Here is a 24,365-nt window from a genome sequence, read left to right on the forward strand (position 1 = left end):
TGGTTTGAATTTCTCGTCATCGGAAACTTCATTGACTGTTACTCCTTGCTATTGCCTCAGAAAAATCTTTGATGATTCTGCACACGGATGACTGTGATATAGTTGCTTCGTCTGCTTGCATCTTCTAAAAGGTACCTTTAATTATCGAATGATAAGTGATGTTATGTAATTGGTTTATTGATATGAAAGCCAATTGATACTTTACCATTTACGTTTGCAAACATTGTGCTTCTGTTATGACCTGATGTTTAGGATGCACTGGAACTGCTTAAAGAGATTTTTCTTCGATTCATTAAAAAAAACTCTACTGCAATAACAATCCATGCAAAATGGAGAATATCTCTGTTAAGCTGAAATGACATACCAATATTTCTTTTTGGGTGGTTATAAATCACCCTTCATGATAATTTCCCACTTGAATATGACATATTTGTATTAAAAAATGTTGCTACATTGTAAAAAATTCGAGAAAAATAAAATCCCCACCTATTTCCAACCCAAAGGGTTACATGTTTCATTCCGACAAAAACCTTTCTGTTAAATACCCCCAACACTCCCCCTCCCCTGTAAGGGGTTACTAGTACTCCTGGCTGAAAGCAGAAACAAAAATCATACAATTTGGATGATTAATAATGAATATTAGGTTTTGCATTAATTATTTCTGTGAAACATGTGCATGTTTTCATGAATATGCAAGAAATAGCCTGATGATGTCACATCCACACATTTTCCCCACATGAATGTACAAGGGTTCCATGATATTTGCTCTGGCTACAATTACTCAATGGAAAATCTGCATGCTAAGCAAAACATAAAACTTAATTTTCATGACTAGATACTTCCAATCCGCGATCCTTACATTATTCTGAACTCGCAATAACTATCTTAAATATATAATCAGCAGTCAACCCCATTTTTACATTCCTGGAGGAAAAAAAATAATGATTATGATTTCAGATCACTAGAGAACAAGTGGGGATATGAATATTGCATATGAGATACACAGAACTGTTTCCCCCAAGTTATGTAAAACTTTAAAACTGAATCAATTCATAATTCTCCATCCAATATTGATGGTTTTTGCTAGTCGAATTGTTCTTTATCAAAATCTCATCATTTTTGGCCTGGAAAATCACTTTCATAGAACATAATTTGACCCCCCCCCAATTACCCTCTGCTTTCTAGTTCGCACATGAAAACTCACCAATGACATAAAACAAAGTCCTGTCAAAACCTGTAACATGACAGGCAATGTGTGGTTCTCTCTGTTGGTACCCCACTCTGAGAGGTTCATCCTCGTAGTATTCAAATGGATTCTTCCTGTCTCTTAATCTATGCTGTGGTCTTTCTATGTGTTGCTGAATCTGCATGGAAGTTAAAAGATTGTGTTTAAGAGTCACCATGAATGGGCAATTTACTCTTTGAATTTCATTTAATTCAAAAGTGTTTAAAATGAGGAACAGAATGTGAAAGATTATACAGAAATCCTTAAAAAAAAATAGGATAAAAATTCTAATTGACATGAGTAGCTTTTCTATTTACCTACTTGTAAAAGTGAAGAAAAAAAAACCTGCCAATTGTTGCTGATCATCATCATTGATCAAACCACGCACGTCATAGAGATGCTTCTATGAAAACTGATTTACTGAATCACTTTCAATTGGCTTTAATAATGAAGGCAAGGCACTAATTTTATGAAACTTTGTTTACACAAATAGAGGTTATTGCTTGCGAGTGACTTTCGAATAACATATTTTCATGAATCTTCATCAAAGTCTCATTAAACCTTTTTTCTACCCCCCCCCCCGGCATTCATCAGACTGACAATGCTTTCTTTCTCTCTTTTGTTAAATAAATATTCAACAAAATGTCAGGATTAATTGGAGATCAACAAGCCTAGTGACCAGTAGACAAATATATATGTTAATAACACACAAGCAAGGTCCCCCCCCCCTCTTCTTTTTTGTCAATTACTATGACAAGAATGAAAAAGTAACATACATGTCACATGATACATTTACAATTACATGATGAATTCAAATCCCAGAAATAATATTTTATTAAAAAAGGCCATTTTAATGACATTTAATTTTTTTTAAATATGAATTGATAAGGCATACCTCACTCTCTTGCAAGACGGCACAGCAGTTCAAAATTGTGAGCCATGTTTGCTTTGTCTTGATTGAGCACAATCTGCCGAGTATGTATGGTCTGTTGCTGATATGGAAGAAAAAAAATAATGAAAAAAATATTTATTCATCAATCATACTGCAATGTCAAGGTATATCAAAGAAAAAAATAATAAAGCAGCTACAAATGTAGATTGATAAAATCCGCTGTTTCAGAGGAGTCGTTCAACATTTTCTGATTTTTTTTTGGTGGGACGGGATGCTGCGGAGCCACATGAAATCTCAGGGGAGCATATCCCTGACAGAAATAAACCTATTTATCGGTCTACTACAAATGTAGAGGACTGAAGATCAAATGCACTTGTCTGTGGTCTCATGTGAATATAACATTGGGACTCCTTGTGAAAAAAAAATACTTGAAACAAAGAGGGTGGGGTAGAGTTTATAATAACCCTCAAAAGAGAGAATTTTCAAAGTTAGACCTCAGTTAGATCTACTCAAATAATCAATTAGGCCTAGGATTTCCATTATTTTTTAATGTTTTGACGACACCGTAAATCTATAAGTGATCGCAAATGCAATGCCGAAGGTCAGTAAAACTTAGTTTTAGTAAAAGTAAAATCAGCTCATTTATAGTTGTTGGAGTAAACAGCGGTGAGTGGAACCCAATCTTTATTAAATATTTTTTCAAAAAATAATTTAATCAGGGCTTGCCTTAGCCTTAAGTTAGAGTTGACCCTTATTAAAATATTTTTTTTACTCCAACGATGTTGTAGGACTAACTCTAACATGGCTACCAGGTAAGCTTCATAGCTTGACCATCTATCCAAGCCAAGACAAAGCCAGCCCAGAGTAGAATGTCTAAGTTAGACCGGCTCTGTATTGTAGTGTTTAAACAAAACTTATTTGTATTGCTGCTCTCCTGGACTTGCCTTGGCCTTGCTTCAGTCTCAGATAAAATTAGATGCACAGTAGCTGTGTTGGCAGGGCCAGGAGGAGTGGCAGGGGTATCGTAGACAACAAAAATTCCATGAAAATCACTGCCTGACATAACTAGCAAATAGTATCGACCTTTCAATCACGCCTACCTGGCATGTGTAGTGTACGCTAATTGCGTCTCGCACTGCAATGCTCATAGATATGAACGCACACAAAAGTACATGGCTGGGACTGAGCAGCTTAGAGACGCGACGATAACAATGATTCAGATACCATTTCAAGTTTTCGAGTATACCTTTTGGAAAGTTAAAGCTATCAATAATAGTTACAGATGGAACTGAAGGCTCCGTCATGATTTAAGCTCCAAAAATTATGTAATTTACTCTTACGATCTCGGTCGAAGTCGTGAAATATGAAGCTTTAGATAAGCCGATCACACCGAATCTCGTCTCTGCCCAAAAAACTTTTTTTCTTGCAGCAAACTTTTCCGCAATCGAAATGCTGCTCTCTGATTGGTTAAAACAGTGGACTAACTTATAACCCACCGATTTAGTCCACTACCCCATATATAGAGCTGACTAAGTCGTGACGTCAAATGACGCGTTTTATACCCCGGTATAACTTTAGTCGACCTTTGTGAATCGCAAAAGTTAGCCCCTAGGTGCTAACTTTAGTCCATGGATTAAAATGACGTCAAATGACGTGTTTTATACCCCGGGTATAACTTTAGTCCACCTTTGTGAATTCGGGCCTATATGGTTCAGTCAAGTTGGTCCTTATTGTGAAATCTGTAAAAATTGAAATATTGTATAATTAAAACAATAAAAAACAAAAGAAATAGTGAGTGAGGGACATCATCGATTCTCTCATTTGCATGTGACTAAATTGTGCATATAACTATTTTGAGAAAAATAAGCGAAACTTTAAAATGTCGTAACTTTCTTATTTTACATCCGATTTTGATGAAATTTTCAGCATTATGCTTGTCCAATTTTTCTCTGTTGATTCAAATCAACATTTTTATGAGGTGGACTTGACCTATAAGTATTTATATTATACAGTATTGGATGGCTCAGAATGGAATACCAGAAATATTCCAAGAGTTTGGGCAAATATTCCAAGAATCGCAGATGAGTGGAATATTGGCCCTAACAAGTGGAATATTTCTGGTATCTCATGAAAGAAAGCCATCCGATATAATTATTATCATCTATCCCATCCATTTTTCACAAAATCGTAATTTATTGAAAAAAATCATCTCTATATGTCTCTATTTCATAAAACTTACACAAATATGGTTATTAGATCAATGTAATTTCAGGTAACTTGTTTTTTTCTTCAATCATTTTATTAAAACTAGGGTGAGATATTCACATGTTTAAATGTTTTTTTTTCATCTGCAAGAGCAGTGCACATTTTAGCTTGCATGCAGCTTGAGCGCCGTGATGAGCGAGTGCGACAGGCATTTTATTATGAAATACACTTTTTTGGGGAAAAATACACTTTTTTAAATCACAGAATGCACTTTTTCATTCCCAGAGGTTGGCAGGTCTGCTAGCAATCAAAAAGAGGGATAAATTTGTTTAAACAAGTCATATGATCACTTATCGCATAATGGCATCATCACTTCATAAGATCAAATAAGGTCGTTGACATGCGACTTGCATGTAGTTCATTATGATGCCATTTAGTGTCACTGTGCTCTTATGCTGCACACCGCATTGCTTTCATTGTTGTACGCGTTGTATAGTTTTCGCGCATGCGCACTATACTGTTGAAAATGCTCTCATTCAATAGCAAATTTTGTACAGGAGCCTATGGGATACTCTTTGGATTTCGATCATTCTAGGGATACGCTCTGATACTGCACAGGCGATTGATGCAGACCAAAATACGCGTTTTTAATGTATGGCTAAAATGCTCCATATTGATGATAATATTTGTTATATCCTACATAAATCACATCATGTATGCTGATTGGTTTAAATAGCATCATGTGACCAAACATATTCTCACTATTTTGCAATGATGTTGCAAATGAAACGCCCTCTGAAGAAATATTACTATTCCGTGATGTCAATGATGGAATAGTGCACTATTCCATCATTGACGTCACAGATCATTGGTAGAGATTGCACAATCTCTCGGGCGCAGGCACAAATCTACGTTCTGCTGAGGACGTAGCTTCAGGAAAAGTAGGTCAGTCAGAGCAGCGTGTTATCTATATTTTGGTTCAGATTAAATAAAGATGAACTACATGTACAAGAACTAGATTATCAAGATTTGTTGGTCTAACTTATTAAATGTAGGATATAAAACAAATATACCAGGATTTTATTTTGAAAGAGGGAATTATTAAAGTATATAGGGAAATACAAAATTACTATTTTTTGGGGGCTTTGCCCCTCGGGGAAAAATAGCAATGCCAGTCCAACCCCAGACGAATAATTCCCGCTATACTTACTCAAAGCCTGGTATATTTGTATATTATTTTTACTCAGTTATGCTTTGGGTTAGTTTGTCATAGCCATCACAGGTCGAAGTTTGCGGTTCACTCACAAGTTATATATTAGTGAGAAATTGGCCTCTAATAGACTTATGGGCCCTTTGTTTAGTATATCAAAGAGTATATCAAAGCCACTAGGCTCAGCACAGTGGATTGAACACGGCTTCAAGCGGATGGATCGTATAATGAATGCATGAAGACATATTTTGTTTGTTTTATGTAACACAAGGAAAACACCTTTAAACAAGAGGACAATATTGCTTAATGAATTTATCAGGATATTCTAATGTTGAGTTGTATGGATCAAAAAAAAGTTTTCCTTTGTCATATTTTAAAATTTTTTCATATTTTATTTTTCATCCAAGCTCCGTGCCACCTGTAACCTTGAACAAAGTTTCTTCAATGACTGGTTCACTGGACATCTTAATTTCCAGATTGAGCATCAGTAAGTTTCATCTCATTAACCCTTAGTCCCTATCTAGGCCGGGGTATTTTGGGAAATCATATGGCCCGGATGGGGGGGGGGGGACATACAAATATAAACAGATTAAGATTAAATATTTGTAAAATCGTGCATTTTACTAAGTGATTCTTAAATCTTTTGATATTATTGATGTATATTGGTGCTTTTTTGAGAGGTAATAGATAAATATTGAATTTGAAAAAAAAAATCAACATTTTTAGCTCTTTCTCATGAAAACTGATAGGGAGATTCTTTTCGAAGTTTTAAGTGAAAGCCTCCATTGTCAGTACTGCTGTCGACATATGCCTTATTTTTTCATTTTTTTTTAGCTTTGCACAATTGTTATTCATGTTGTCAAATGTATGTTCTGTTGCAGTTTGTTCCCAACGATGCCAAGACACAACTATCATAAAATTGCACCGCTGGTGAAGACTCTGTGTAAAAAGCATGGTATTGAGTACAAGTCCAAGACATTGCTACAGGGCTTTGCTGATATAGTCCGGTAATGATCTGAGATTTATATTTTACTTTCACCCACGTATTCTTAGAGATTACAAATTAGTTTTTTTTAATCAACTGAATTAAATTTTACAGTTGATTCAAGAGTAGTCGAAGGGGAAGCCAGCCTTGATCATAAAATGTTGTGTTGGAAAGGAGAAAGATAAATTAAACAGAATGGTGACAGTTTGAAAGAAATCGGAGAAGTAACAAGAAAGTTATGGCTGCTTTAAACTTGAGATCACTAAGTCTATGTGGATTTCAAAATGGCGACTGGGTAAGTAAATTACGACAGGGGGCAAGGACAACTTTCCGGTTTGCCATGTACCTAATTATCAGGAGTTAATATTTTTCTCCTAAGTATTTATTCCCCTGGGGCAATTATCTAAATATAACCCAGGTAGTATATTGTTTTATAATTTGAAGTAAAACTTTTTGGAAAAATTCCATTTTAGAAATGTTATGTATTGGAGTGCATGGAAGAGTGGTCCTAGCCCTACATCACTATGACATCACATATGCGGCCAATTTGAAGTCACCATGGGTATAGTGATTACCAATGTCTGCAACTTTTAAACATTCATAACTTTCTTATTATTTGACCGATATTGTTTAACTTTTACCTATCAACTTGTCTGATTTTCTTTTTCCTCTGAATATAAGTTTTAGTTGGGTTGGATTCCACTTTAATGAATTTAATGAATTTGACTTCTATTGAAATCATCTCATGAAATGCAACTTGAAATGGTATGGCATTTATTGGGTCATGCTTCACAGTCACAAATACTGAATTGCACATGGATATAATATTAAGAAGTATGAGGATTTTGTCTGTAAGCAGAGAAAGAATAAAATCTAAGAAAGCACATCCTGTTCTTTCTCCTATTGTAAATGGATGTTTCAATGCAGCTGGCTTCCTGTTACTTTTCACATTGCCTCCATAGCTTGAATCAAATAGGCATAACTTATGAAGTACTCTAGCTCTCTGTAGGCGGTGCTGCACCATCCCGAGTTTGCTCAATCTCGAGATTTTAGCCCGATCGGTCCTCTTCGCGATTAATCTCGAGATTGAAAAACCCCGTCTCCGCCATCGCAAGAAGAGCGATTCCTGCTCGAGCGAGGCATCGATGCATTATGGTCTGACGCCGTGAATAAATAATCCCGAGTGCGTCTGCACCTACGAATTAGCGCGCTATTTTGCAAATAATCCCAAGTTGACTTGGGATTGCAATCTTGAGATTAATCCTACGAACTAGCGCGATAAATGCGTCTCCATTGCAAATAATCTCGAGATTGTTCAGATCGGGATAATTTGTTGGATCAGAAATAGCGCGCTAATTTGAAAACTCGGGATGATGCAGACGGCCCTTGTAGGCATAATTTGTAAACAGAGAAAGAATTAGTCTAAAAGAAAAGAAAGAGCAGGATAAGTACCCAGCCTGCTAATCCCTTCACTTTAGATTTATTGACTGCTATAATTTATAAGAGAAGAAAGAACAGGATGTGCTTTTGTGTACACAGGTTTAGTGCAGCTTGCCAATCCCTTTGCTGTAATTGTAATTGACTCTCACATTGCCTCAATGCATGAATCAAATAAAAACAGTGGTTCTAGAAAAATAGTGAACCCCACCAGAAAATGCTCACCTTCATGCTGAGTGCTGAATGGAGACAACAACACTACAATGTTCGGCGAGCCCAGAGAAATAAATTTCATTGAATCTAATATTTTATCACCTGACTTCACAATTACATATCTTAAACATGGCAGCACTTGAACGCTTGAAATATGTTAATTTTCTGGTGGGGTTCACAAATTTTTAGCACCATCGTATGTCTGAAGGCTCATCTGCCATTTTGAAAGCAAAACCTCGCGGATTAGTAGGTTTATTTATTTCATGATTATGAGAACTGTCTGCAAGAAAGCATTAATACTTATGGTGTGAAAACAAATATGAATTTCTATCACATCAAAGTATACATTGCTGACACATGAGCTGCGAAATATGAAGTATAAAATGCATTTTACTTACATTTACATTTATATTGGCTTATATATTCATATGTAATGAATTCTACACAATTATGCCATTAACCTGTGATGTATTTGATACATCCTGTATTAGATTGAAGTAATTTGTGGATGGTCCGTGTATATCATTAGCTTTCATTTCCGTTCTGTCTTTCAGGTCCCTCAAATCTTCTGGTGAGATTTGGTATGATGCCTACTACCATCTTCAAGATCAATATCCCGATGATTAACCCTCCACCTCTCATCCCCTGCTTACCCTGGATGGCTTACTCTGCTACATCTGTGTAGGATGGCATCAAAGGTGTTAAGTTGCATGATAAAGTTACCTAAACCTTGTAGGTAGTTGCTCTAATTGAGAAAAAAATATGTGATTTAAAAAAAAATGTACTAACTACTACGTATTGCTTTTATTTATGTTTAAATCCCTCTGCACACTATGAGGCCTCTTTCCTCATTATCAATTGATTTAGGAAGATTTTCATTTCTTCATCAAATGTTCCATAAGGAAAGAGGTGTGTTTCCTCTTTTATATAGTTGTGTCATTATGAATCCCTATATCTGATTATTGCAAACTTAATTGCAAGTCAATGAATATGAGCTTGGTCTCAGAAATATATTTTTATTAAATGTAGTTTCAGAGATATTCTGATATGAATCAAGCCATGATATTGTCGAATAGAGAGTAGTGCTTTTGCAAGGAATACCAAATCCAAGTTCTTAGGAACAGCACAGTGATTTTATATCATAATTTGATATGTGATATGCATAAACTGCATTATTATTACTATTATAATTATGATTTAAAGCTGATTATTTTCTGTTTATATATCCTGAAAGCATCCTTGAGTTGGATTTTCTTCTGACTTATGGCCTCAATCAAATGGAATATTAGTCTTATAGTAAATCATGTGATGAAATGATGGGATTAAAAAAAAAAAAGGACGTGGCCTTGGACCTGTAACACAAAACTTAGCAACTGATCATAGAATGAAACTGTACAATTAATTTGCATTGACCACTGTGTACTATCAATCATGGATATCAATCGTAGAATCAATTGATGATTTTGTGTTAGAGGACCCAGGTGATGTACAGGTCATGTGTAGTAGACAAAAACATCTCTTGTGCTATGTAATCAAGATTATGTTGATTCATATTAAATTTTAGTCCATTCTTGCTTTAATATCGGGCTACTATGTATCCAGGCTCCTCTGTTATCTGGCCGCATCACCCAGTTCCATTGTCACTTTGCGTCGAATTCACTACATTTTCACCTGCTTATCTAATTTCTATCGTGAAATATTGGACTGATGATCCCCTCGAAACCCTGGCAGGGTCGTTTGTAGAAATGATGTTCCAAACTATTACTCTCACACACCCTGTATTAATATCAAAGATGCAATCAATTTTACTGTTTACAATTAATCATAACTGTGAAGTCTATGACAGACCATATTTAGAAATTTACAATCGGTTGTAAGTATTATGTGTATCTCTTGATATGTTACACACCCTTCCTATATTAATACAAATTGGTTCTGGTCCCATCAAAACCTGGGACCCGTAACACAAAGCTTAGCAATCGTCATAGAAGAAAATGTCTACGATTCATTGCACTGTCCACACTGTACAATCAATAGTGATAATCAAAAACACAATCAATCGTAAACCGTTGTGTTATCGGACCCAGATAGCAAGATTGGATTTCATTTTCTCATTTTCTATTGTCTATTCAAGATCTATTGAATCTAAAACTTCACAAGAAGTAAACTGCATGTGTAATTGGTGATTATTGTGAAAAATTGTTTTGTATATTTGATCATGTTGGTAAATCTTTTTAAAAGCAACTTGATTTGTGTGTTGTATGCATTCTATTTTTCTTTGAATAGCGAAGTGATGTCAAGTAACCCAAATAGCTTCAATTTCTTTGGATTTATTCTTCGAATGAAGTGCCATAATTCACAAAGGCTTTGAGTGCTGTGAAAAGTTTGTCTTGTAATTTTGTTTACTAATAGTTTGTCAAATGTCAAATTGAGAAAGATATGCAATCCTTATATATTAAAATCAACTGATGTACTTGTGGTACTTGCATGAACTATGTTTACTGTATATAATAGTATTTTACAAATAAATCACTTGACTGTTGCTGTATTTGCTATCTTCCAACTCCAGCTAGGTAGAATGCATGTTATGGAATGTCAACCATACAGTCATGTTAAATCCTTCGACGTAAGTGGAATAGAAGCATAAAAAAGATACCTGGAGTTGCATTTGATCTTACAAACGTCCAAGTCTGTACATATTCAAATTGGGTGAAATGCAATCTGTTATTTTTTCCCTTTGCAAAAGTGACTTTATTGAAAAACGAAAAAAATCTCTCAATGCGATATATGTATTGTTATTTCTGGTGCAGAGCAATACAGCTAAAATCAAAGAGAAAAAAGAAAGATGTGCCACAAAGATATACATTGAGGATTCCCTCTGCCATTTTATCTTGTCCAAGGCAGTGCCATAGCTCAGTTGTATAGATGGTCTCACAATTTGGTGAACTAGTGCCCTTTGGGATCAAAGGCATTTATCATCCGAACCAGGTCCCTTGGAGAGGACCTGTCCTTTAGTTGCTTACTAACAAGCTTTCATGCTTTCCTAAAAGTTGGTGAAAATATATTAACCAATTTATCCATCATAAATATAATCTGAAGAAGTGATTTGTCTCGACCCCTTGGCCAGAGATAATTCCAACCAATGTCTCAAAATCTGGCAAAAATGCCACGAATCCCGACTTCTGACATCACAAGGGGATAATAGTACCTGATGAGTCATAAATAGTACAAAGACTATTTATGGCTGCTTGGGTGAAGCTTGAACCGCATGCTTTAGAGTTTGTTTTTGATGTCGCTACATGTGATGATCAACTAAGACCTTTATCAGATCGTTGTGATAATTGTGGTAATTTAATATTGCACGAAGACTGGGATTTCTTATCCTTCATTCGATCGGTATGATAGTATTTTCTATCTGCTGCATCTTATATTGACAATGGGTATCAACCGAATATACGGCCTTAGAGGTTTGGTGAAACTATTGCTCCCATAGTGATGCAAATGCGACAAATCGGGGGCTGCGCTCCTCAGGAAAATAGCCACATTCAGGTCACTTCCGAGACCAACCACCTCCTCTTAGGGTCTGTACATAATTTGTTCACCACTACTCTATTCCAGTACACACAGCACTCCAATATTACATGCTTCAAATGCAATCTTTCACACGATTATTATATATACACTGCCTGCAATATGCAACCTGTATCCTATGGTGTTTGAGATTGATGCTTTGGCAATTTTTCATTTCCATTTATCTGCAGATGTAGCTCATTATGGTGGTCGATTGCAATAGCCTTGTTATGTTTAGGTCATGTTGAATTCAGACTATTAAAAGTTGTAAGAACTCTGATGCTTGATAGATTACTAGATGTATATGCAGGTTTTTGGAATTAGATGATGTGTAGATATTCCAGTTTTAGTTTTTACACTTTGAGAAAAAGTTGCATTTTTTTTAATTGAAAAATAAGAAAAAGAAAAAATGGGATGATATGGGTATCATGCATATATAAGTATATTTTGTGTTGTGTGGGATATGATTTTATTTTACTTTCATTACTTTTCAAGTATTTGTAATTTAACATACTTATTTTTAAAACCACTTTGTTTTTGGTTGCATTTGCAATGTCGTGAGCAATGAATGGAATATGCACATCTTACAACCAGGCTTTTTTATCAAGCTCGTCCACCAATTCATTTTTTGTGCATGGATGTAAGCTGTTGTATATATATTGTGTTGATTTTTTAATTTTTTTTTATATATTTGACATAAAAAGAGCAAGCAAAAATTGCATTCAGGTGTGATAAAATTAAATGAAATGAGAAACAATTGTATTTTTTTCAATTTTTTTTATAGTAAATTTGAAGCTTGTGTATTGTGTTCACAAATTGGAGCTTGCCATTCATTTCCTTGCACCAGTAACTAACACACTTATCCTCTCAGTTTTATTTTAAAGTAGCTGATATTCTGTGGTGTGTGTCACAACATAGAGTATTACCAATCATGTAATTTACCCTAAATTACTACAAAATGTACCCTTGTCTGTAGAGAAATACAATTGTATAACAAAATATGAAGCAGATAAGGGGGATTATGATAGCATAGAAATTAGTGAAATGGGGATGATTATTGTATTTAAATGATAATTGTTGAATGAAAATGTATTTGTGTCTAAAAAATATTATCAGGAACTCCATTTAATGGAAATATATTTATATCAGTATTTTATTTAATTGACAACACAGATCATGCTAATATTCATATAAGATAGAAATCATGCTCTAAATAAACTAAGTATTATATCCATTCGATATTTGATTTGTAAACTTGGATAAAAAGGAGAAATGTTTACTTCTTTGAATATGCCATGAAAATGTGTCAAAGCAGTATTATCTAAATCTAAATCGGCCTTGAGCAGTTATCTTTTAAATGTAGGGATTGGACATCCTAAATCTGAAGACAAAGCATATATCCTGAAAGTTTCAGCCCATTCCATGGCTTGGAATAGATTTAGTATTAAAGAACAAAAACGTGCAGCTATTTTGATATCATGAAGATAAGAAATACTAGCAGGACACAGTTGTCACAAAGGTTTGATTTCCAACCTTATGATTTTGAAAAAAAGACACAAAAATCAGCCGCACAAATTTCTTGTGTATTCATATGAAGTGCAGAAAGAAAACACTGTTATTTGCTGATGCTCTAAGAGAGTGATGATAATTTCATGTTATTTTATTTGTTTTTTAATGACCTTGAGCCATGCTCAGACTCAAACTCTATAGCATTGAGTTAGTCTCTAATTTACAGACTTTAAATGTTAATCATGTATTTTGTCTTTAATTTTATTTTGTATTTGCTTGGCTTTTTTAGAAATGAAAACATTGACCCTCCTAACTTTTTTATGTTTGTGGGCATTAAATTATGGTGAAGAATCATGAGGATTTAAATTCTAGAAAGATATTAGAACCACTGGTTTCTTTAAAAATGAAAAAAAAGGAAAGATGAATCTGCTGATCAGTCTATCAATTTTCAGCTAGTAAAGTGAAATGAAAATTGGTGAGAAAGGTAGGAATCTATGACATAAAATTGATTGTGTTGTAGAGGTTACTGCTTGCAAGAGTCTTAAGCAGAGTGCAGTCTAATTAGTACATAGAATTTACAGGTAAACATGGTTATAATGTATTATGTAATGTTTTTTGACCAAAATGATGCTGTACTTAACCAGTTTTATTTCCAATACTCTGTTTACTATTAAAACTGTAAATGAGCTTTGAGTCATAATGAAAGTCATTTATTGAATGAAAGTCATTTACTGAAAGGACATTGAAAATAGGTATGAATAGTAATTTGTATCATCAGCTATTCTCAAATATTTTTTGTTGTGATTGATATCTTGGAGTGGGGATGATATGTGTATATAATTTTTGATGGTTTTGGGCAATGAGAATGGATGATCTAGGGAGTAGGATCTTTTGAACTGTAATATATCGGTAAGTGGAAGAAAACTGATCAATTTGAATAATAAATCAAAGCAGATGAATATGTTCCTTCTTTGTTGTGTTAATTTCTCTAAAGTTGTTCACATGTGACATCACACATCCTTGTCGCATTGCCAATGGGAGGATCTCCATAGCATTAGTGATTGCAATATTCAAATGCTCATAACTTTCTCATTATTTGTCTGATTTTTCTCAAACTTTCTCTGTTCTTATTCTTTGATTTCTCTGTTTCGACACAAGCCTACTTGTTCCAAAGGTTTCATTCCCCTTTAATTAATAAAACAAACCCTTTGAGCATCCTATTTGGCAATTTATAATTGAGTGGTTGTCATTTACGGATATATAGTGTTTTTTTTAGATCGAGTTTTACGGAGCACACCAGTACTCTCACAAATTTTCAGAGGACATCTTTAAGCAAGAAATAAGTTACACTCTACACTGTACCATGTACTTTTTATGACACTTCCGCCAGAACTTCATCGGTCTCATAGCCTTGGATCTTGGCAATATCAAACAAGCATAAACCTGTTTGTACTTTCTGGAAACAATCTTGAGTCTATTCATTCAAAAGATATTTCTTTTATTCATATCTGAAAACCAGTGGATTTGAATCATGCCGTTTTTTTATCACTTGTATATTTACATTCAGGTAAGAATCCTTGTGTTCATTACCATTGTAGGTATGTAATGTTGGAAAGAGGAAAAAGACTTTTTCCCACCCTCTCGTTCTCTCTCTCTCTATAGATCGATCCTATAAGTTGTATTTCCCCTAAACGGTGCACAAGAAAATATACAAACAAAAAAGACATGTATAATTTTCATGGAAGTCTGCAGCACATGTATAATTTAAGTGAATGGTTTACCGCAGTCTTTATAAATAGACTCGACACATTAAACTCACTATGAAATACAATACTTTAAACTAGGCTAGCTACCTCATACACCCCTACTCTCGGCACCCTGGCAGGGGTGACAGGGTGATTGAATGCCATCTATTTTTTCTTATTAACAGGAAAATAAATCCCTTGAAACATGTTGAATTGTGTGATACATACAAGGAAACATCGATGAAAGTTTAAGACAGTTTAATAAATATAAAAGTTTTGAGCATTTTAATGTTGAGGCTATTAATGCCATGGAGGTCTTCTTCTTGGAATTGTGAACCAAAGTAATGTCACACATGAAAATCTTCCCCACTATTACAAAAAAAGTCTTGATTCATTTTAAAATGTTTCACAAAACATAGGCCCATCCTGGATGAAGAGGTAAGATTATAATGTTTGCTGGTATATTTTCAGTGTCCAAAGGAAGAGGTGATCATATGTGAAATCACACATCTTGGTCGCCTTGCCAACAGGAGGATAACCACAGCAATAGCATTCTTGATATGTAAATGCTCATGCAGAACCCTCTAATCATTTGTCAAATTTTCACTGATATCTTTGTTTTCACAAATGGTCACTTGTTCGAAGGCTTCCATTCTCCTCTGTTACTGCACATATATATGAATGAATTTCACCGGAGCTCAGGGCGTTTTACATAGACAAGCAGGTAGACTGACATACATGTATGTGTAAGATGCACACTAGTTGTGTTTATTATAGTGAGAGGGATATAGACACAAAAGTAGGTGGCTGGCATTAACAAGTATTTGGCAGCTTCCAATCCCTTTTATACTTCGCAGAAATACATGTACCTACAAACATTCATAATAAAGCCATGTACCACAGAGTATTCCATTTATATCATGATCATTGTAAATTCAAGTAACATTATCAAAGTAGAAAATAACACATACTGTTGTTATCACAGGAATTTAAATTGGATAAGGACGACTGCACATTTGTAATTCAAGAGAATGGTATATTTTCTCAAGATTTCAATATTCAATAAGTTTTGGAACTGCTATCTTTTTGTAGGCATCATATATGTGTAAAAAAATACATCTAGGATACAATAGGTACACACTAAACTCATACATGAGACTGCGTAGTGAAATGTTAACAGTTTTGAAGATGCACAAAAAACTACTTTCAGTATTTTTAGATATTATCAGATAATCACATTATTTGATATGCATTATGCCAAAGAAAGAAATCAAATACTGGATTTTCTATAATTTATCTAACAAATCCAAATAATGTTTTTTGCAACACCAAATAGCTTTAATATGGGATTTTTTTTTGCAACAGACCTGTACTAGTATATTTCAGAATAGAACTTGACATTGACAAAATAGACCTGCAGTCAAAAATACAAATCTGAATGCCATGGCTAACAACAAGTGGCAAGATATACGATGTGTAACCTGATTGATAAAATAGGTAAACTATGTGTATTTTTATCATTAAATATGAGATACGGCAGTATGTGGGGCCTGTTTGCATGATTACACTCTTCTCCGTCAGTAGACTCCGCGTAAGGCAACACTTGTATAAAGTCAATCGATAAAGGGATGGTCCAGGCTGGGGATATTTCTATCTCAATAAATAGAGTAAAATTTCACAAAGCAAAATGCTGAATATTTGATAAAAATCAGATTACAAATAACAAAGTTATTGAATTTAAAGATTTGCCTTATTCCGTTGAAACAGTTTTAGGCATGTCTTTATGAATATTCATTAGGTGGGCTGATATGTAATATCCCCACTTGTTCTTTTGTATTTTATTATATGAAATAAGGTTTATTCAAAAATTTTCTACCAAGAACTACAAAAATTGGATTGACAACTGATTAAGTGCATTAGTTATTTATTGCTGCAACTTATTTTATCATAATGGAGACACATCATATACACATGTATGAAAAAATGAAACATTTACGATTTCATGTAATTACGTAAGAAAAAGGAAAGTGGGGATGTGAAATAATCAGCCTACCTAATGAATATTCATGATGATGTGCATATAACTGTTTTCACAAAACATTGATAAACTTTGAAATTCAATACTGAACTTGGTTATTTGTTAACCGATTTTGATGAAATTTTCAGCATTTTGCTCTGTGAATTTTACTCTATTTAGATATAAATATTTTCAGCCCGGACCATCCATTTTAAACTTGAAGTATTATTTCAGACCAGAATTTGCAAAACATATTATATAATACATACATCTTATTTGAAGAAGTCAAATAGATTTAAAAGGTCCCAGGAGGTTTGACTATCAATGCAGACAGAGTCACCTGCAATTCAAAGACCTTCAACATAGCATAAATATAAATAACTGTAAGTATGAATGGTCATACAATTTCAGTTGATCGAGAATAGCCCAAGCCATACATCAGTGGTACAGGTGCATAGCAAAGTGCATACATTCGTTATTCGTTATTCAGAAGGTTTGTATTTTCGAACGTTCGTAATTCCGACGGTTCGTTAGTCCGAAAACGAAATGATTAACTAACGTAATTTCGTTTTCGGACTAACAAACTTCGGAACAACGAACCTTATTTCGTTTTCAGATTAACGAACCTTCGGAACAACGAACCTTATTTCGTTTTCGGATTAACGAACCTTCGGAACATCGAACTTTATTTCGTTTTCGGATTATCGAACCTTCGGAATAACTCAAAAATGTTCGGATTAACGAACCCTTTTACGTTTTCGGATTAACGAACATCGAGGTATAGGCAATTTGCATGTTTCGGAATTACGAACCTTCGGAATTACGAAGTGTAACCATAGCAAAGACCCTTTCATGCAACTGGGCTCAAAACATGGAATCACCAATACCCACGAGATTCGTACATGGAGACTTCTAAAATATCTAATATCAAAACAGTTTTGAATACTTGCAAAGCCTTGCATTACATCTTAATCAGACCATCACCCTAATGAAGCAAGTTTAATTTCATATCCTTTAATTATTGAATGAGGTACGTAATCATATTTGCGATGGGTAATTTTTCACGGCTGAACATGTCATACAGTGTATCTACATTTGATAAATAAATATTTTGATTTTTTTAATAAAAATGATTCCAGGAGAACCCTGTTCCATGAAGCCTGTTTTCAAAATTGTCTCAGTGTATGATTAATTTGCTCTTGACCAATCAAATTGGGGATTTTCAATCATTTCAGTAGCTTTTCACAGTAGCTTATAATTTGTCATAATTTGCTACCAGCTTGTGATACATATGTGTACTAACAAGAGCAACCATTCATATGGACAACCTGAATGAATGAAGTACTAGATGAGCGATTAATCAATCAACGATTGCTTATCAACTCATTCAATCAAAAAATTATTTTATTCCATTTTAACAAAATATCAATTTTTGTACAAAATCTCATACAAATTCAATTTGCCATCAATACCAGAGGCCTGTTTCAGAAAGGACTTGCAACTGTTGTAACTTTGCCATAATGGCAACTACTATGGTAACTGGGCTCAGTAGCCAATCGAAATCAAGGTTACCATGGTACTTGCCATAATGGCAAAGTTACAACAGTTGCAAGTCCTTTATGAAATGGGCCCCAGGCTTGATTATAGAAGAAGGCATGATTCCATACAAGCAATTTAGTTCATGATCCAAGTTATATGTGTAGGACTGCAAGCATAGGCATAGCTAAGATTACTATCTATAAAAAGGGACCAAAAGATGATCCAGGAAACTACCGACCAATCTCTGTTTTGCCAGTTCTGGGTAAAGTTTTAGAGAAAGTAACCAATAAAAGATTAATAGAATTTTTAGAATCCAATGATGCATTATTCAATCATCAGTATGGTTTTCGTAAAAGATAAAGTACAAAATTGTCGCTTATCAATTTGTCGAACACTATTCTTAAATCCTTAGACCAGGGTAGAACTACCCTTGGAATATTTATTGATTTTAAAAAAGCTTTTGACACAATTGATCATATTTTGATACAGAAGCTTATAATAATAATAATAATAAAGGTAAATTTACCCAGGGTAGCCACTTCAGTTCCGAAAACTGTTCTCCCAGCGGGCCCTGCTATTATTACCCGGCTAAGCTAGGCTACCTATTCGGTGCACACAGCTTTTTTGAGGAATAACTTCCTGCCGGTACCCATTTACCTCACCTGGGTCGAGTGCAGCACACTGTGGATGAATTCCTTGCTGAAGGAAATTAAGCCATGGCTGGGATTTGAACCCACGACCCTATGTTTCAAAGTCCGGTGACTAATCCACTGGGCCACTATGATGTCTGAGGGCTTCCTTTAAACTATATTGCTTGCAGATATCAGTTTGTTCAACATGGGGAAATATATTCAAAGAAAATGAAAATAAGATGTGGTGTCCCAAAGGATCAGTATTAGGGCATACATTGTTTTCATTATATATCAATGATCTTCCCTCCATTTCAAAATCTTTTAATTTTAGATTTTTTGCTGACGACTCTAATCTTTTTCACACCTTTCCAATTGGAGAGGATGAGATCGATACCAATGAGATGAATACTAATACAAATAAAGTGCAAAAGTGGTGTGTTGCAAATAAGCTTACTATCAACACTCTGAAAACAAAATTTATGTTAATTAGCAGTAGAAGGATTGTTAAGTTGCATGGTAATATTACACTAGATGGAGAGGAATTGGAAGAAGTTGATGAAACAACTTTTGCAGGTATAACAATGGATAAGCATCTGTCATAGAAAGGCAATATGGACGATTAACTCAGGTATACGTAAAAAAATAGGAATTTTGTTTCAGTTACATTTTTTACCCAAATTTACTTTGATATTATTATACAAAGCTTTTATAGAGCCACATCTCACGTATGGCATTGAGGTGTGGGGGAGTACGTACATGCCATTATAGTTCCGCATATTCTTTTAGAACAAATGATGCCAAACATTCACTATATAAATTATTTTGTATATATTTTCAATATATGATATAAATAATCTAATTTTTTTTTATAGATTTGATTATAAAGAAGATCTCCACAAAATCACACAAACAATAGATTATGATAATTTTTTTTGTTTTTTGTCTTTTAGACCATTGACATCTTTGAAAGGACATGACAAAATACATGTGCACATATGCATGTAATGAGCTTGGAGTCAGAGCAAAAAATTGCAATGTACAAGTCTATGAAGTGTTTTCATGCATCAGAAATATATAAATCATATTCTTGGATTTTATTTCAAATCATTCATTCATCTTATTTTTATCATCTTCTTCCTTTCTTTCATCAAGGTAAGGAGGCTACTGCAGTTTTGAAATATCTCTGTTTCAGCCTTTAACTTCTAATAATGCATAGGTGTTACATGAAAGATGGCAAGCAATAAAATTCATTATTAAGTACTAGCCATTTTTTATTTTCATCAAACAATGAACATGTAGCATATTTTGTTTAATTAAAAAAGTTCACCAGGCTATACATGGGTTGGTTTTGTGTGCTGCCCTCTCACAAAATGTAGCATAAAAGTAACTTTATCAGCACACTGTTCTCCGCACATACTACAACGGAACCTGGACCCTGGCTCATGACATCCCTTATGTATAACATACATCAAACTGTCTTCAAATGTGATACCACAGAATGAACAACGCCACGGCAATCCCTCCTGGTCTCTTTCCCCCATCAAGGAAGTATTGACAAGAGGATTAGGTGGTGGCTGACTGCTCTGGGAAGAGGAAATCTGCATGTTGGGAGATTCACTGCTTACTCTTCCAAGAGAAGGACCACAGTCCTGACCCCTTCTAGGATCATCAACCAGAGGTACAGAGAATCTTGCAGGAACAGTGGGCGGCTCAACTGGTCTTTCCAGTTGAATTGTTCCACTGGATGATGATGCCTCTGCTCCACTTTGGACCAAAGGTTGAACTTTCCTCAGTTGATCATCTCTCTCATTCTGTCTAGTGTGTGTAATCGTATGTGCAGCTGGTTGTTCAGGTCTTCCTTTGTGGGCCTTTTGTTCCTCTCTATTTAAAGAAAAGTCAGGTGGCTGGTCCTGAACACAATCACCATCCGCAGATGGTTCCTCAGATGTTGTTGTGTTACTGTGGACTTGTACAATGTTGACAACTTCACTCCATTCTTCATCGTCCTCAGCTTCTGTCTTAATGGTGATTCTGTTGACAGGACTCTGGCTTCTTTGTTCAGAAGTGCTTTGGCTGCTTGGTGTCTCTTTACTCGTTGGGCTATTTTCAAAGTGAAGATTCCCCATGGAATGTGTCGATTCTGCAGACTGTGCTGCCAGGGACTGTGGAAAATCTATCAAAGAACCCTCTGCACTTGCAGGATATCTATTAACGAAAGCAAAAGGTGCTGGGGGATTTCTCAGGAATGAATCCAGGCTCCTGCTCCGGATGTTAGCTTGTCTTTGAGCAGAGAGGGCCATCAAATGTGCTGCACTATTAGGGGACACTGGAGAAAGACTTCCCGGTGAGTCTACAGGTGGTGACAACATATCCAAACTAGAACTAGCTGAGCAACAAGAGTTCTTCAGATGTCTTTGATACTCTGCCTCATCAGCCAACAGTATCCCACACTTGCACCTCCGAGGGTTCCATTGATACAGTCGACTATGCCCTTTCATATGGCCTTGTAGTGCTCTATTTGTTTGGAACTGCCTGCCACAACGTCTACAACTAACAGGTTTTTCTCCTTCATTTGATGTCGAGGGCAATTGGTTTGGACTCGCTGATGGAAGGTCGATCCTGACAGGTATATTGGGAGGTCTGTGCTTTTTGTAGGTCTTCACCATTGAAGGATGCTCTATGCTAATGTGTTTTTGCATGCTACGGGAGCCACCAATGAAGATTCCACAATGTGGACAGCTTCTACGCTTCTCTGTGTGAATCTTCAGGTGCTCTGTCAAATGCTGAATATCTGAAAACTGAGCGTGACAAAGGGTGCATGTATGTGTCTGAATATCAGCCATTGAGTTTTTGTGGGAGCGCCGATGCCTTTGAAATGATGCCCTTGAGTTGAAGTTGGCTGGGCACTGCGGACAGGCATACGGCTTGGCTCCCATGTGTTTGTTGATATGAAGCATCAGCCTCTGTTGGCTAGAGAACACGCGGTCACACATACTGCACTTGAGAAAGAATCCAGGACTTCTGTTTTCCGATCCTGCAGCATTCAATGACGCTTCACCAGGGCTATCCAAGGACTCAGTTTGCATGAACTCATCATCCTCAATGTCATCGTCATCATCATCCACAAGAACAAACTGCATGTCCACAGTTTCTGTGGTCTCGGACGAGGTCTCTCGAGACAGATTGCTCCCATGTTTTGACAGATCTTGTGGAATTTCAGACTCATCTTGTTTCTTTTTTTCTGCTAGCATTGGATTCTGGGAGTCAAAGTTCACTAGCTGGGTTCCTCTTTCAAGTGGTGGTCTAGCAGAGGCTGAATCTTCACTGCTTTTTGACCTCTGTGACCGATGATGTCCTGGTACTACTAAAGCTGAGCTGGTTTGTGAGGCTGGGTCAGATTTATCTTGCTGAGTGCTTTCCATCTTACATTTGACAAGGACCTGAAATAAAAGGAAATTGAACCAAATAGTTACTACTTGCTTGATTGTGAAAATACCAAACAAACATTGCTTCAATATCATACTTCAAAATTTTAGGAGCTTACAAATGTCAATTATTCTCATGCATTTTGCACAAACATTATTTTGATTCAAACATGAAATAAAATTAAAACAGAGACATAAATTGAAGCCTCACATTATTAAACAGTTTTGGCCATCACTCTAAATACATCTACACTGAAGCCACTTGGACCACACACCTAAGTTTGTTTCTGTGTACGCTATGAGACAAGTCCTAAACTCAGGTATATTTTACATGCAAAACAAACTCAAGAGATAGCTATCAACATTCACAATTCAAGGATTGAAAATTTGGGATACAAATGTTAGAAATTTTGAGCTCCATAACAATACTCCAGTCCCCATGTTTAAGGATTTTTTCTATAAAAAACAACAACCCAGACAGAGCACTTGGAACATCATGTATTTTTGCATGGATTTTGATCCCACAGCTGCCACCAAAATTACATAAGAGATTTATTACTAAATTCTTTAATGAAATTTGATTAAATTTTCAGTGTTTTGTTTGTCTGATTTTTCTTAATCTGTTTAAATCATATTCTCAGCCCGGAGCATCCCTTTAAACAGATTTAGAAAAATCAAACAAAACACTGAAAATTTGATCAATTTGATCAAAATCTGACTAGAAATATCAATGTTATGGCATTTTAAAAATTTGCATTATTCCGGTGAAACAGTTCTAGGCATGTCTTCATGAATATTCAATGAGCAACTTGATGATGTCATATCCCCAATTGTTCTTTGTATTCTATTATATGACATTTGGTTTATTCAACTGAAAAAAATTGGATTGACAACTGATTTAGTGCATTAGATATTCATTATAAAGGAGACACATTATTCACACATGTATGAAAAAATGAAACAATTATGATTTCATGTAATAACATAAGAAAAAGAAAATGGGGATGTTACATCATCAGCCCACCTAATGAATATTCATGATGATCTGATGTGCATTCTGTTTTCATAAATTATTGCTAAACTTTGAAATTCAATAACTTCGTTATTTGTTATCTGATTTTGATGAAATTTTCAGCATCTCTTATTCTCTTCTGAACTTCTTCCTCTGTTAGTTTTGGAGATCAGCAGAGAGATCCTGCACGTAGTAGTCTAATGTTTGTCTTCACAATAGTAGGCCCGGTCTATGTAATAATGTATTGTAATAAGAGTGGTCAGTCAGAGTGTTTAACATTATTTTCATGTAAGGCTTTATACTCACCAAACGTGCCGAATGAGATAAACAAGGGACCAAAACAGAGTTGAATAGACTGTATGTCTATTACTATTAGTATGGTAGTTGGTGCATGGCGAAGCCTCAGGTCAGTCAGGACTCGGGAGCTATGCACTGCAGTGCAGTCTCATCTCACCCAGTCTCAGCTCAGCTTGTCTGAAAATGAACTGCACTAGCCACTATGCACAGATTCCATTTGATTCCATTCAAAATTTTTAAATTGATCTCAATATAGTGCAGACTGTGGGCACTTGTCATGCTTGTCGAATCAAATGTCAAAATGGGCAAGCTATAACAGATATGGGAAAAATAAAGTTGATGACAACTGCCATATTAATACATGGGATGCCTTCACAGTACACAAACTATAGTGGGGCATCCGTGATTGAAGTATATTGCAAATATGATCTATGAGAATATACTACTACACA

The 24,365-nt window shown here is 35.2% G+C and overlaps 1 protein-coding gene and 2 long non-coding RNA genes across 3 annotated transcripts; 1 reads left to right on the forward strand and 2 right to left on the reverse strand.

Moving 5' to 3' along the window:
* LOC129283605 (uncharacterized) lies at positions 1-2,575 on the reverse strand. Its single transcript, XR_010294864.1, has 3 exons — positions 2,121-2,575; positions 1,205-1,364; positions 1-135 (listed from the first exon to the last, which is right to left on the reverse strand). It is a non-coding gene; the product is annotated as an uncharacterized LOC129283605 (long non-coding RNA).
* Positions 2,576-5,934: 3,359 nt separating this feature from the next.
* On the forward strand, positions 5,935-14,205 carry LOC135154521 (uncharacterized). Its single transcript, XR_010293868.1, has 3 exons — positions 5,935-6,019; positions 6,414-6,539; positions 8,722-14,205. It is a non-coding gene; the product is annotated as an uncharacterized LOC135154521 (long non-coding RNA).
* LOC129261250 (zinc finger and BTB domain-containing protein 24-like) lies at positions 10,759-24,352 on the reverse strand. Its single transcript, XM_054899311.2, has 2 exons — positions 23,923-24,352; positions 10,759-22,619 (listed from the first exon to the last, which is right to left on the reverse strand). Exon 2 carries the CDS (start codon positions 22,599-22,601, stop codon positions 20,511-20,513), a length of 2,091 nt encoding a protein of 696 aa, XP_054755286.2. The 5' UTR covers positions 22,602-22,619; positions 23,923-24,352; the 3' UTR covers positions 10,759-20,510.
* Positions 24,353-24,365: the final 13 nt, after the last annotated feature.

This window comes from Lytechinus pictus, chromosome 1 (assembly GCF_037042905.1).
Source record: "Lytechinus pictus isolate F3 Inbred chromosome 1, Lp3.0, whole genome shotgun sequence".
Lineage (NCBI taxonomy): Eukaryota > Metazoa > Echinodermata > Echinoidea > Temnopleuroida > Toxopneustidae > Lytechinus > Lytechinus pictus.

What these genes read in the sequence shown, in the direction of transcription:
- LOC129261250 (XM_054899311.2), bottom strand. Translation starts at nt 22,601, where the DNA reads ATGGAAAGCACTCAGCAAGATAAATCTGACCCAGCCTCACAAACCAGC.